Here is a 12,638-nt window from a genome sequence, read left to right as displayed (position 1 = left end):
AACTATTTAAAACCATCCACATGCTATGAATTTGTTCTTGTTAGCTCTACCCCATTCTCTTTTAGCATCATTGGAATAATATCTCTTAATTGGGATAATATCAACAATGCAGCACCGCCATATACGAAACTGAAACCTTGATAAATGAAATGAAATATTGAACTGAAATTGCATTATGCTCAATTATGACTATTTTCTATATAAGAGCGTGTTAAAAGCTATGCCTCCAAATGAGGCTCTACGGCACAAATGCAAGTTTCATTTACCAGCTTTTCTTTCACTTCTCACAACCAGTCAAAGATCCTCACCTTGGCCTGCTTTGGGAGGGAAGGCTTGAAAGATATGAAATGGCAGCAGAAGGTAAGACAGATACTTAAAAACATGAACCACAAATTCCTATATATGTAGCTTGAAACAAATATTCAACTACTCTGGAGAACAAAGGTAAAGCAGATACTTAAAAACATGAACCACAAACCCTGCTTACATAATGCTAGACTTAAAGCATAACAAGAATCATTTACCAGCTTTTCTTTCACTTTTCACAACCAGTCAAAGATCCTCACCTTGGCCTGCATTGGGAGGGAAGGCTTGAAAGATATGAAATGGCTGCAGAAGGTAAAACATATACTTAAAACAGAATCACTTAAACCAAAAAAAAAAAAGAAAAGAAAATGAAGAAGCTAATTTCTTGTTCTTCAACATCAAATGTTGTAATTCTTTGAACATATTATTATCAGATGCATATACATATATACAAATCTGAGTACGAGTAACATAATATGGATACGATGAAGCATTGCACGAAATAGAACGTGCAAAACAGAATAATAAAACAAAATCGAAGTAGAAATCATTTTCTGAACGAAACTTAAATTTGCATTTCTTTTTTCATATAATTCTAGAATTTTCCTATCAACCAAACAGAGACTTAAAAAGAATCCATTATGATATAATACTCTTTAAGAATTGCATGAACAGTTAGTAAACGAGATAGTGACAAACAAACAGAAAAACACAGAATTTCGATCAAAAACCGAAAATTAAAAGAAAAAAAAACACTTTGATAAAAAACAGCGAAACAAGCTTCGATCTGCTAAAAAATACACTTAAAATCAAACAAAAAAAGCACGCACAGATCAGTGAGAGCAGAGGTGACATTTAACATAAACAGGGGCTAAAATCTTTCTAACTATGGACAAGAAACCGATTCACAAAACTATGGAGAAGAAAATATACCTTTCTAAAGCAAGTCTGTGAAGAAAGTCTGCCCAAGACAAGCCAAACATCACAGCCAAACTAGCAGAAAACCCAAGCAAGATCTCAGACAAAAACAAGCAGAAAATCCCCAAATCAATTTATAAAAAGAAGAAATCAAGGGGGAAAAAGAGCCCGAAACCAAATCAAGGGAGAACGAAAGGGAGAAGGGAGAACAAATGGGAGAATGAAACCAGATCGGTGTAGAGAGGAGAAGGGAGAACAAGAGTGTAGAGAAGGGAGAACGCTGGAAAAATCGGAAAATGTCTTACTGATTCCAAATCGGTAAGACATTTTCCAAAATTAAAGGCTTCTTTTTCCCGTGTTTGTAATTGATTTTACGTGAAGAAAATATTTTCCTCCAATCAAATACTGGAAAATGGGGAAAATCAATTCCGGAAAATATTTTCCCCCTATCAAACAGACCCGAAGTGTTTCTGGTAGTATATACACTATACCAAGACAAGATGAGCCTATTTGAATTTTTGGGGTTCTTGTATTATATTGCTAATTAATATTGCATAAGTATTGTTGTATTCTTTTTTTTTTACCAATTATCATTTAGTTTAGAAGGGCTAATTAATTATTAACGAATTAGCATTTTGTGGTTGTCATATCAGCCCCGCCATCTTTTTTATTCTTTTGCTGATAAACATGGTAGAGGCATCCATTTCTCTAGGGCTGAAAATGTGGAATAAAGTGCTTATTGGTGGGTTGAGTGAAATAAAAATAAAATTCCATTTAATTGATTCAATAATTTTAATTATGAAAATCGCATTTAATCATCATAATTGACTTGATCGAATCTATTTAACCCAACAAAGATGATTTATAGAGATTATTCAGCTTCCAATATCATCCAAGTGATGGGTGCTGGGGGCGTGTATAGCAATAAACAAAAAGCTGTTTCACAGATACACAGACCTCCAAATATTAGGAGACCACATAGAATGAAAATAAGACTGGTAAGAGAGCATGACCAAAAGCACAACCACCACCATAATCATACCCCAAGGCAAGTCCCAAGTCCTACGTACCAAGTCCCTCTTCGTCCTCACGTAAGGAACCACCAACCTTTCACACTTACTCAAAAACTGAGCTGCGAAAATCAACATGACAGGCAAGAACAGAAGGAACATCTTCAAGTTAAACACCGTATGGTGGACCTCTCTCTTCAAGTTGATGTAAGAAGAAACCATGAGGAGGACACATATGATGCCGAATATTGAAAGGAGAGGCAAAGGTGGTGCTGAAATGGAGGTTATTGCTTGTTCCGTCCATCCTTTCTTCCAACCAGGACCTTTGTCCTTGAACAGCCAACCCATCTCTATGTTTTAGGCTATTTTTGCCTCATTTATGTATGTATATGCGTGTATATATAGAGGATTAAAGCATGAAAAAAGTGAGCTTCTTTTGCTTTGGTATAAATTCTAAGGTTTTAGATTCTTTTGCCTTTACCCACCTGTCTTTTCTACTCATTCCCACTATGATATAAAAAGAAAAATCGAGAAATTCATCTAATTATTATTAACCATTGGTTTCTCTCGAAAAAAATTAGACTAATTTAATCTACGTCAATTTCGAAAATGAGTAATTAAAGATAATTCATCACAATTTTAATATTTTTTGTTATTTGTACATATATTTTATTAATATAATAATAAATTTAGCTATCAATGTTTATGCATTTTGTCAATTTGACCCTAATTTAACAATTTTAGCTTGCAACATTACTTATTTTGTCAACATTTATGTACAATAAATAACATCGATGGCAAAATTTGTTAATATATCAATTAAAATCATGTACAATTGATGCAAAATATGAACATTGCGATTAATTGTTCTGAGTTGTTTAGTATTGAAATTGACAAAAATTAAATTGCCCAATTTCTTTTAGAGAGACCAAATTCGCTCAATATCGAAATCCAGAGAGACTAAAAAAATGTTTTTACCTTTCTTTTTTATTTAATTCATAAATAATTTTAATTTTTTATGATGTAAAAATAAATATTTTATATTTAAAACAGTAAAAAAATTACTTAAAACAATATATAACTAATTATTTTTTTAAAATACTTATTGGTTATTTTTTATTGACTTAAAAAATTAATATTTTAGAAGAATTTAAAAAAAATTAAAATGTATTGAAATAATATAAAAAAGTCATAAAAATTGTTATTTTGTCAAAATAAATTATGAAGTCCTAAACTCAAAACCTAAAATTAATATGAAAAATTTAAATTATCATAAAAATTTTTAAAAATCTAAAAAAAGAACCGATCAAATCCAACCAAACTCAATTAAAAAACCACCTACTTACTGTTAATGATTAATAGATGTTGAAATCCACCTTTTATTTCTACTCTAAAAAACAAAATAAATTCATTAGGGTATCGGTTGTTTAAATGTTGTGACAAAACTCAAAAAGTATAATGATTTAGATAAAATTCAATGACTAATTTATTTACAGTTAAAAGACTAAAGACTAATTTGGATGTAAAAAAAATAGAAAATTTTCATTTAAATAAAATGAAAAAGAATTTTTATAATATAGGGTAAATCGTATTGATAGTCACTTGATTATTAATATATTTCTTTTTTAGTCACTCAATTATAAAAAATTATAAAATAACTAACTAATTATTTAATTATTTTTAATCACCCGTCGTTAAATGGCTAATGGAAAGATGATTGGGCAACTTTTAATATGACATAATAACAAGTGTAGCCCTCAACTTTTGCACATTGTGTCAATTTTGTCTTAATTTTAAAAAATTTAGCTCTTGATGTTTACACATTACCTAATTTTATCACTTTTTTACATGAAAAATATAATTTAATAATGTGTAAATTAGAAATTTAAAAAAAGAATTCTTTTAAATATTTATTATTATTAAACTAGACAATTCTCAAATACATTGCTTTCTTTGTACTTAAAATGACTAAGAACTTGATATCTCTCTGTGGTAATTAATTCATTTTTTTGTTAGGTTGAGTTGATCCATTGATGAAGCAAATCAAAATTTGATTTAATTTTTTTAAACTTGTTCGACTTACAATTTTGTTGAATTCATGAAGTGGATATTTTTTATTTTTAAGAAATTGAATTGGTTATTTTTCAAAATTTGGGTCGTTTTGTTTCTTTTTATTGTTCGTTTTTCCATTGAATCAAACACGGAGACAATGTAAAAATGGTTGCAAAGAAAAGCAAAATTACAAAAAGATCAAAATACATAATGTGTAAACGTTAAAGATTCATTTTTTAGAGTTAAACCAAAGTTGACTGAATATTGAGGGTTAAAATTGTTATTATCCCAATTCTAAACCTATGAAACTGTCTCAAAGTCAGCAACCCTGTATTTGTATACACATAAAATTGGTGTCAATAACTCCTTTCCACTTCCATGCTTATAATTTAGGTTTACAGTCCATCAAAATTAGATTCCTTCACACCCAAAAACCAAAGCTAAAAAATTTCTCACCAAAAGAGAAAATCTTGCATTGAATAAATCATACTAAAAAAGCATTTATTGGAGACATTTAATACCAAATCAAATATATTCTCTTCTCATTATCAACTTCCCTCTAATTTACAATTTTCCATTCTGTCTACCTTAATGCCGCCTTAGAGACCAAAAAGGAGTCATGTTAATGGGCACCCAGCTTTGTACAGCGATTTGAAATTCTTTGCTCTGCAAATTTGCTTCCTTTTAAACCTTGCTTCTGCTGCTGCTCTGCTTTTGTTTACTATGTCTAGATCGATGAATGCTTCCTCTGCTGAAACGTTGAGGTCTGGGATACTGTTTGATGATGGCAACAATGAGATCATTTGAACCATCTGATCCATCATCAACGGTTGGTGGTGAACCCTGCTGGGAATTCCTTGTTGTTGATGATGTTGACCAACACTCATTTGGGTTGATTGTATCCCAAGATTCAAGCTTTTATGTGTTTCTGGTGTGAGAAGACTCTGATTTAACTGTTAAAACCCAAAAAGAACATAATTAAAAAAAGTGATGAACTAACCCGACCCCACTTTATCAAAAAAGTAAATCAATTTAAAACCTTTAGTTTCTTGGATTTCAACTCCAAATTCTCAGCTATCTGTCGATCAAGCAATTGCCTCTTAATCTCTATATCCTGTTTGAATTCCCAGTAATCAAAGATTTTCGTAAACTATTGAATCGAAGAACCAAGTAAAAAAGATGAAGATAATGCGGTGATATTCAAGAAAATGAGTTAAAGAAAAAAACTCACCTTTTTAAGTATTTCATTGCGATGGGTAAAATCCTCCACCGTCTCTAAAAATTGTTCTTTTTTCTGTTTTATTAAGAAAACAAAAACCCAGAACGGACACGTATCAGAAAACAGAGCAGACGTGTAAGGACAATGAACTCAAAAAAAGAAAAAAAAGAAAAAAAATTCAAGGTGATGATGACCCAAAGCGAAGATAAAACGACGTACCCTTTTGAGACTATTAACCGAAGAAGCTTTTTTCTTGGGAGGCAGAGGGAGAGACTTCTCATCTGCTTCATTGGAACAAAAAGACAGGGGTGTATCAGGGCTTGAAGATAAGACCTTTTCGATGGGTCCCACGACGGTGGAAGAAGGAAGAGGCTGTTTCGACGGCGGCGGAGAAGATGTGCAAACAGATCTCTTCCTCCGGCAGCCCCAAGTACAAGAAAAGCGAGGAAGCTCCAACATGATATTGGCAACCTCAATATCTTCTATGGCGAAAACACTGTCAAAGCTCTGTTTCATTGTTAACCCCAAAATTCCTCAATTTTCATCTGATACTTAAAAGAACAAGAAAAGGGGGAAAAACCTGAATGAAAGAATTGAAAAACAGAGAGCAAAAGATAGAGAGAGAGCGAGAGAGATGAAGAGATTGAGTTACTTGGAAAGAGGGTCTCGCTGGCTCTCATTATATAAAGGACTCGCCATGGGTTATTGACACGTGTCAGACAAGGAAGGGGATTGAGAATGGCTTTAGGGTTTATACGCGCGAGTTCAATAAGGTTTTTAGTTCCTTTGGTTAATTTAGTTAAAGGAGTATTAGGAGACTTAAGATTAAAAACTAGTCCACGCTCCTTCAATGTGCGTGATTACCAAACGCCCCGTTATTGGTATGTTTGGATACTGGGTGGGCGCATTTTTGTTTCTATGATTTATGACTTATTATTTCCATACCATTTAATCGCTATATTTAAGAGGAAGTAAATTCCAAAGGTATTTATTGATTTCCCACAAAGCTCATTTGGATGTAAAATTACTTATTTGAATAAAATGAAAAAAATTCAAGAGTTTATACAAAGTTGTAGAAAGGATCAAATTACACAATGTATAAGTATTGCGGGTTCAATTTTTTAGAATCACGACTAAATTAGAATAATGTATAAATGTTGAGGGTTAAAATTACTATTATGTCAATTTTAAAAAGCTACCACATCAACTTTTCATTAGTAATTTAAAGGCCGGTAATCAGAAAAAAAATTCCAAAGGTGAAATGATCATTTTATAATTTTTTATAATTGGGTGACTAAAAGAGAAATTTCCTAATAGTTGGGTGATTATCATTAGAATTTACCCTTTAATATATTAATTAAAATTGACTAAAATAAGAAGTCTACCAACTAAACTAATATGTGGAATGACATTTGGCAGCTTCTATGAATGTCGTGTGACGACAGAGCAACAGTTATTCGTTAATAATAACCACAAAAATGACATATTTAAGTTATTTTCATTAAATATCTAAATTAGGTTAAATTCTGTCCCAGTTTAGTTCATGCCTTGTTAGTTTTTAATTTAATATTAATTAAAATTTAATTTTCATATAAATAATCATCAAACGTCCTAAACTACGTCTCTCGCTTTAAATTAATCTTTAAACTTTAAATTATTCTAATTATATTTTTAAATTATTGATGTTATATTATTAAGGTTATTATGTTATTAAAATCATTAATTTAACTGTTAAATTAGATATCATATCTCATGTGACATAATTAGAAAGGAAAATTTATAATGGAAGTTTTAAAATTGTAAAAGTCTTAATTTTTAAAATATTCAAAATTTTTACAAAAAGTATTACTATTTTCCTTTTCTCTAGTTTTATTTTATTTTTGGTTTTAGGAGTTACATTGTAACAAATTTTTTCTTTAAATTATTTTATATAAGACATCACGTATAATTAACATTTAAATTAATAATTTTAATAATAATAATAATGATAGTTTAAAGATATAATTAGGATATATTAGAATCTAAGGCAGTGGAATTGACTCTAGAAGTCAATCTATAGTAAACTCAAAAAAGCCCATTAAGTGGCAAAAGGAAATAGGGCCATAAACCCTAAAACCATCATCAACACCCTCTTCATTTATGACACGTGTCATTAACTCAAGGCTCTCGCCATGGATTCCTTTATGTGCGAGAGCGTGCGAGAGCGAGAGAGACCCTCTTTCCAAGCAACTCAATCTCTTCATCTCTCGCTCTTTATCTTTTGCTCTCTGTTTTCCAATTCTTTCAATTAAGACCGCCTTTCAATTCAAATCCCCACTTTCTTGCTCTTTTTAAGTATCAGAGCAAAATTGTGGAACTTGACACAGAGCTTTGACAGTGTTTTCACCATGGAAGATATTGAGGTCGCCAATATCCTGTTGGAGCTTCCCCGTCTCATATTACGCCCTCCTCCCTCTTCTTGTACTTGGGGCTGCCGGAGGAAGAGATCTGTTTCCACATCTTCGCCGCCGCTCCTTCCTTCTTCGGCAGTCGTGGGACCCGTCGAAAATATCGTATCTTCAAGCCCTGATACACCCCTGTCTTTTTGTCCCAGTGAAGCAGATGAGAAGCCTCTGCCTCTGCCTCCCAAGAAAAAAGCTTCTTCGGTTAATATTCTCAAAAGGGTACGTTGTTTTATCTTCGTTTATGGTCATCATCACTTTCAATCACTTTTCTTTCTTTTTAGAGTTCATTGTCGTTACACGTGTGCTCTGTTTACTGATCCATCTCCGTTCTGGGTTTTTGTTTTCTTAATAAAACAGAAAAAAGAACAACTTTTAGAGATGGTGGAAGATTTTACCCATCGCAATGAATTACTCAAAAGGGTGAGTTTATTTATTTTTACTCGTTTTCTTGAATATCACCGCATTATCTTCATCTTTTTAACCTGTTCTTCGATTCAATATTTTACTAAAATCCTTGATTTCTCGGAATTCAAACAGGATATAGAGATTAAAAGGAAATTGCTTGATCAACAACTAGCTGAGAATTTGGAGTTGAAATCCAAGAAACAAAAGGTTTTTAATTAATTTATTTATTTCTGTTTGCTTTCTTTGATGAAGTGGGGTCGTGTTGTTTTTCAAGTTTATCACATTTTTTTTAAAATTATTTTCTTTTTGGTTTTAACAGTTAAATCAGTGTGTTCTCACACCAGAATCAACCCAAATTAGTGTTGGTCAACATCAACAAGGAATTCCCAGCAGGGTTCATCACCAACCGTTGACGATGGATCGGATGGTTGAAATGATGTCAATGTTGCCATCATCAAAGGGTATCCCAGACCTCAACGTTTCGGCAGAAGAAGCATTCATGGATGTGGACATAGTAAGCAAAAGCGGAGCAGCAGCAGCAGCAAGGTTTAAAAGGAAGCAAATTTGCAGAGCAAAGAATTTGAAAGGTGTTTAGAAAGCTGGGTGCGCTTTAACATGAGTTTTGTGTCGGATTTTTATCCTCTTTTTTTACGGCGGCATTAACGTAGGGTGTATGGAAAATTGTAAATTAGAAGGAAGCTGATATGGAGAAGAGAAATTATTTGATTTGGTATTGATATTCTTAATAAATGCTTTTTGAGTATCTTTGAATGATTGATTCAGGTTTACTTGGTGAGCAAGAATTTAACTTTGGTTTTTGGGTGTCTTTATTTTGCTAAAAAACTTGCACCTGCTCAATTTATGACATAAAATATGGATATTATGTTCTTCCTGAAGTAGCAATTTGACAAGAATGTAATTAGGCTAGTGGGCGAGATGCTTGTACCACCCAGTCTCTACTTCCCCTTAATTGTAGAGAAAAATAAGGGAAAAAAGTGCGCGAGATTCTTGTACCACCCAGTCTCCAAACGTACCAATAACTACAGGTGTGGGCGTTTCAGAATCACGCACATGGAAAGGGCGTGGACTAGTTTCTAAACTTAACTCTCCTAATACTCCTTTAACTAAACTAATTATAGGAACTAAAAACCCATATTAAACTCGCGCGTACAACCCATCAGATAAATCCATAAACCCTAAAACCGTTCGTTCTCAATCCTCTTCATTGTCTGAAACGTGTCAATAACCCATTGCTCTCGCCATGGGTTCCTTTATATGCTGAGGGTGAGCGAGACTCTCTTTCCAACCAACTCAATCTCTCCCTATCTTTTACTCTCTGTTTTTCAAGTCAGCCCCTTTTCTTGTCTTTTAAGTATCAGAGGAAAATTGAGGAATTTTGGGGTTAAAAATGAAACAGAGCTTTGACAGTCAATTCACCATGGAAGGTATTGAGGTTGCCAATATCATGTTGGAGCTTCCCCGTCTCATATTACGCCCTCCTCGCTTTTCTTGTACTTGGGGCTGCCGGAGGAAGAGATCCGTTTCCACATCTTCTCCGCCGCCGTCGCAACAGCCTCTTTCTTCTTCCGCCATCGTGGGACCCATCGAAAAGGTCTTATCTTCAAGCCCTGACACCCCTCTATCCTTTTGTCCCAATGAAGCAGATGAGAAGCCTCAGCCTCAGCCTCAGCCTCCCAAGAAGAAAACTTCGGTTAACACTCTCAAAAGGGTACGTCGTATTATCTTCGTTTTGGGTTATCATCACTCAAATAAATTTTCTTTCTTTTTTCGAGTTCATTGTCTTTACACGTGTACTCTGTTTACTGATCCATGTCCATTCTGGGTTTTTTTTTTGTCTTGTTAATAAAGCAGAAAAAAGAACAAATTTTAGAGATGGTGGAGGATTTTACCCATCGCAATGAATTGCTTAAAAAGGTGAGTTACATTAATAAGTTGTAATTTTCTTGAATATTTCACTAAAATCTTTGATTACTGTGAATTCAAACAGGATATAGAGATTAAGAGGCAATTGCTTGATCAACAAATAGCTGAGAATTTGGAATTGAAATCGAAGAAACAAAAGGTTTTAAATTTATTTATTTATTTATTTCTGTTTGCTTTTTTGATAGAGTGGGGTGGTATTGTTTTTCAAGTTTATCACATTTTTTAAATATTTTCCTTCTGGTTTCAACAGTTAAATCAGAGTCTTCTCACACCAGTAACAAATAAAAGGTTGGATCTTGGTGTACAATCAGCCCAAGTTAGTATTGGTCAATACCATCATTATCAACAGCAAGGAATTCCCAGCAGGGTTCATCACCAAACGTTGATGATGGATCGGATGGTTGAAATGATCTCAATGTTGCCATCATCAAACGGTATCCCAGACCTCAACGTTGCTGCAGAGGAAGCATTCATCGATCTAGACACGGTAACAAGGAGCAGAGCAGCAGCAGAAGCAAGGTTTAAAAGGAGGCAAATTTGCAGAGCAAAGAATTACAATGCCATTTACAAAGCTGGGTGCCCTTTAACGTGACTTTTGTTATTTTTATCCTTTTTTGCTCTCTGTTTTTATTTACAGAATGGAAAATTGTAAATTAGAGGGAGATTGAGAATATATTTGATTTGGTATTAAATGTTTATAATAAATGCTTTTTCAGTATCTTTGAATGATTGATTCAATAGAAGATTTTGCTTTGGTTTTTGGGTGTGAAAGAATCTAATGTGAGATTCAAGGAACCTAAGATTTGCTATAAAAAATCTACAGCACACACCATGGTTAACTGCGAGAATTTCTTGGGTGATTGGAAGTTGAGAAATTTGGTCTAATCCTGGTTTTGATCCTTTAAAATTTTCAAAAACCAAAATTATAAGGATGGAAGTGGGTTCTTGACACCCAACAAGCACAAGGTTGCTGACTTTGAGACAGTTTGATGGCCCTCCACCTATGTTTTAAGTAAGTAAAACAAAATGGATGGTTGGCAACTTGATTTAGTGTTTTATGTAGAATTTAAGGAAACTAGGAACCACATCTATGGAATTCCCTTTTACTATGTACCTGTTGGCTGCAATGCACGATAAGAAAGACTACTCCCCACTTCCAAGTAATTTCCTTATGCATCTCAAATAAATTTCATCTTTATACATCATTTCATTTCGGGGTACATATAGCATGCTATGTGTCATTATCTGATTATTCAGTCAGTCATGTAAGTTTTCAACAATAGAAATTGATAAATTTTTTAATAAAAATGACCAATATTCTTTTTAAGTTAAGGTAATTTTTTAAATAATAGAGTAAAATACAATCTAACTTATAATATAAGACCTTATATGGTATTTTTATCCCAATTTAGATAATAACACATACATTTAATGTAAATAGTAAATAAATTTAACTTTTTTGGTAAATTCATTTAAAATTTACAACAAATTACAAGTTGTAGACATCTTAATTGATTTAAGGATGTTAAAATTTGAATCACCTAATAAATGTTTAATTGATCTACTTCGAATGGAAAGGTTTTTCTTTTTTCTTCTTGAATAGTCGAGGCGGGATGTGGCAATTATTTTTGTTTGAAAGACAAATATTGGAGCAGTTTTTGGCCTTGTCCCGCTCGATATTTTAAAAATTTTATTATACATTAAAAGAAAAGTATGTAACACATATAATGGGTTCATAAAAAATTATATTTGACTTCAATTAAAACTTAAAAAATTTAAATTTATATCAAATTATGTTATATATTAATCATTTGCCATTAAGCAAGTTTTAATGAAAAAAATAAAAAAATATTTCAAAGTTAATATTATGAATAAATATCTAACATGTATTTACATAAAAAAAAATTAAACAATAAAAAATTAAAGAGATAAAAAAACAAATTATAATAATTGCTAACTCAAATGTAGTTATCCATAAGTGTCTTCTATGCTATAGAACATGAATATGTACATGAATATGCATGATCTTCCTTATCAAGCACCCGACAAGACGCTCTTATTCTGTGAACCTATCGAACTCTATTTAGAGTTAGAGACAAAACCCTCTATTGTAGTCCTAGTATATGTTTGGATATATTCTCTTTTTTCTAAATAAAAGGGTAAACGCGTTTAAACACACTCGAATCCATGTGCTATTGCATTGATAATAATATCAATGATAACCGAACTAAAACTTAATTAATTGGCGACATATTTGAATATATTCCGATTATTAATTTGATTATGTTTTAAAATGATAATTATGATTGTAATTACAATTATGACTCCGGATGCAAGTTT

The 12,638-nt window shown here is 32.4% G+C and overlaps 3 protein-coding genes and 1 long non-coding RNA gene across 5 annotated transcripts; 2 read left to right on the top strand and 2 right to left on the bottom strand.

Annotated features, from left to right (window-relative positions):
• Positions 1-145: 145 nt before the first annotated feature.
• LOC107938105 (uncharacterized) lies at positions 146-2,604 on the bottom strand. Its single transcript, XR_005928199.1, has 3 exons — positions 1,240-2,604; positions 525-609; positions 146-332 (listed from the first exon to the last, which is right to left on the bottom strand). It is a non-coding gene; the product is annotated as an uncharacterized lncRNA (long non-coding RNA).
• A 2,123-nt stretch (positions 2,605-4,727) lies between these two features.
• On the bottom strand, positions 4,728-6,165 carry LOC107938141 (uncharacterized). The gene is made up of 4 exons (XM_016871216.2): positions 5,725-6,165; positions 5,518-5,580; positions 5,326-5,400; positions 4,728-5,239 (listed from the first exon to the last, which is right to left on the bottom strand). Exons 1-4 carry the CDS (start codon positions 6,019-6,021, stop codon positions 4,904-4,906), a joined length of 771 nt encoding a protein of 256 aa, XP_016726705.2. The 5' UTR covers positions 6,022-6,165; the 3' UTR covers positions 4,728-4,903.
• Positions 6,166-7,637: 1,472 nt separating this feature from the next.
• On the top strand, positions 7,638-9,117 carry LOC107938142 (uncharacterized). Its single transcript, XM_016871217.2, has 4 exons — positions 7,638-8,168; positions 8,307-8,369; positions 8,487-8,561; positions 8,674-9,117. The coding sequence occupies exons 1-4, from the start codon at positions 7,893-7,895 to the stop codon at positions 8,947-8,949; spliced, it is 690 nt and encodes a 229-aa protein (XP_016726706.1). The 5' UTR covers positions 7,638-7,892; the 3' UTR covers positions 8,950-9,117.
• Positions 9,118-9,522: 405 nt separating this feature from the next.
• On the top strand, positions 9,523-11,016 carry LOC107938140 (uncharacterized). Of its 2 annotated transcripts, none has more exons than XM_016871215.2 (4): positions 9,523-10,083; positions 10,227-10,289; positions 10,363-10,437; positions 10,549-11,016. In XM_016871215.2, the coding sequence occupies exons 1-4, from the start codon at positions 9,763-9,765 to the stop codon at positions 10,888-10,890; spliced, it is 801 nt and encodes a 266-aa protein (XP_016726704.1). In that variant the 5' UTR covers positions 9,523-9,762; the 3' UTR covers positions 10,891-11,016. The 2 variants fall into 2 exon arrangements, with proteins under 2 accessions (XP_016726704.1, XP_016726703.1); XM_016871214.2 differs by having other exon boundaries at positions 9,537-10,083; positions 10,224-10,289.
• Positions 11,017-12,638: the final 1,622 nt, after the last annotated feature.

Source organism: Gossypium hirsutum, chromosome A06 (genome assembly GCF_007990345.1).
Source record: "Gossypium hirsutum isolate 1008001.06 chromosome A06, Gossypium_hirsutum_v2.1, whole genome shotgun sequence".
Classification (NCBI taxonomy): Eukaryota; Viridiplantae; Streptophyta; class Magnoliopsida; order Malvales; family Malvaceae; genus Gossypium; species Gossypium hirsutum.
The sequence above is the reverse complement of the archived record's forward strand: the minus strand, read 5'-3'. Positions and strand labels throughout refer to the sequence as shown.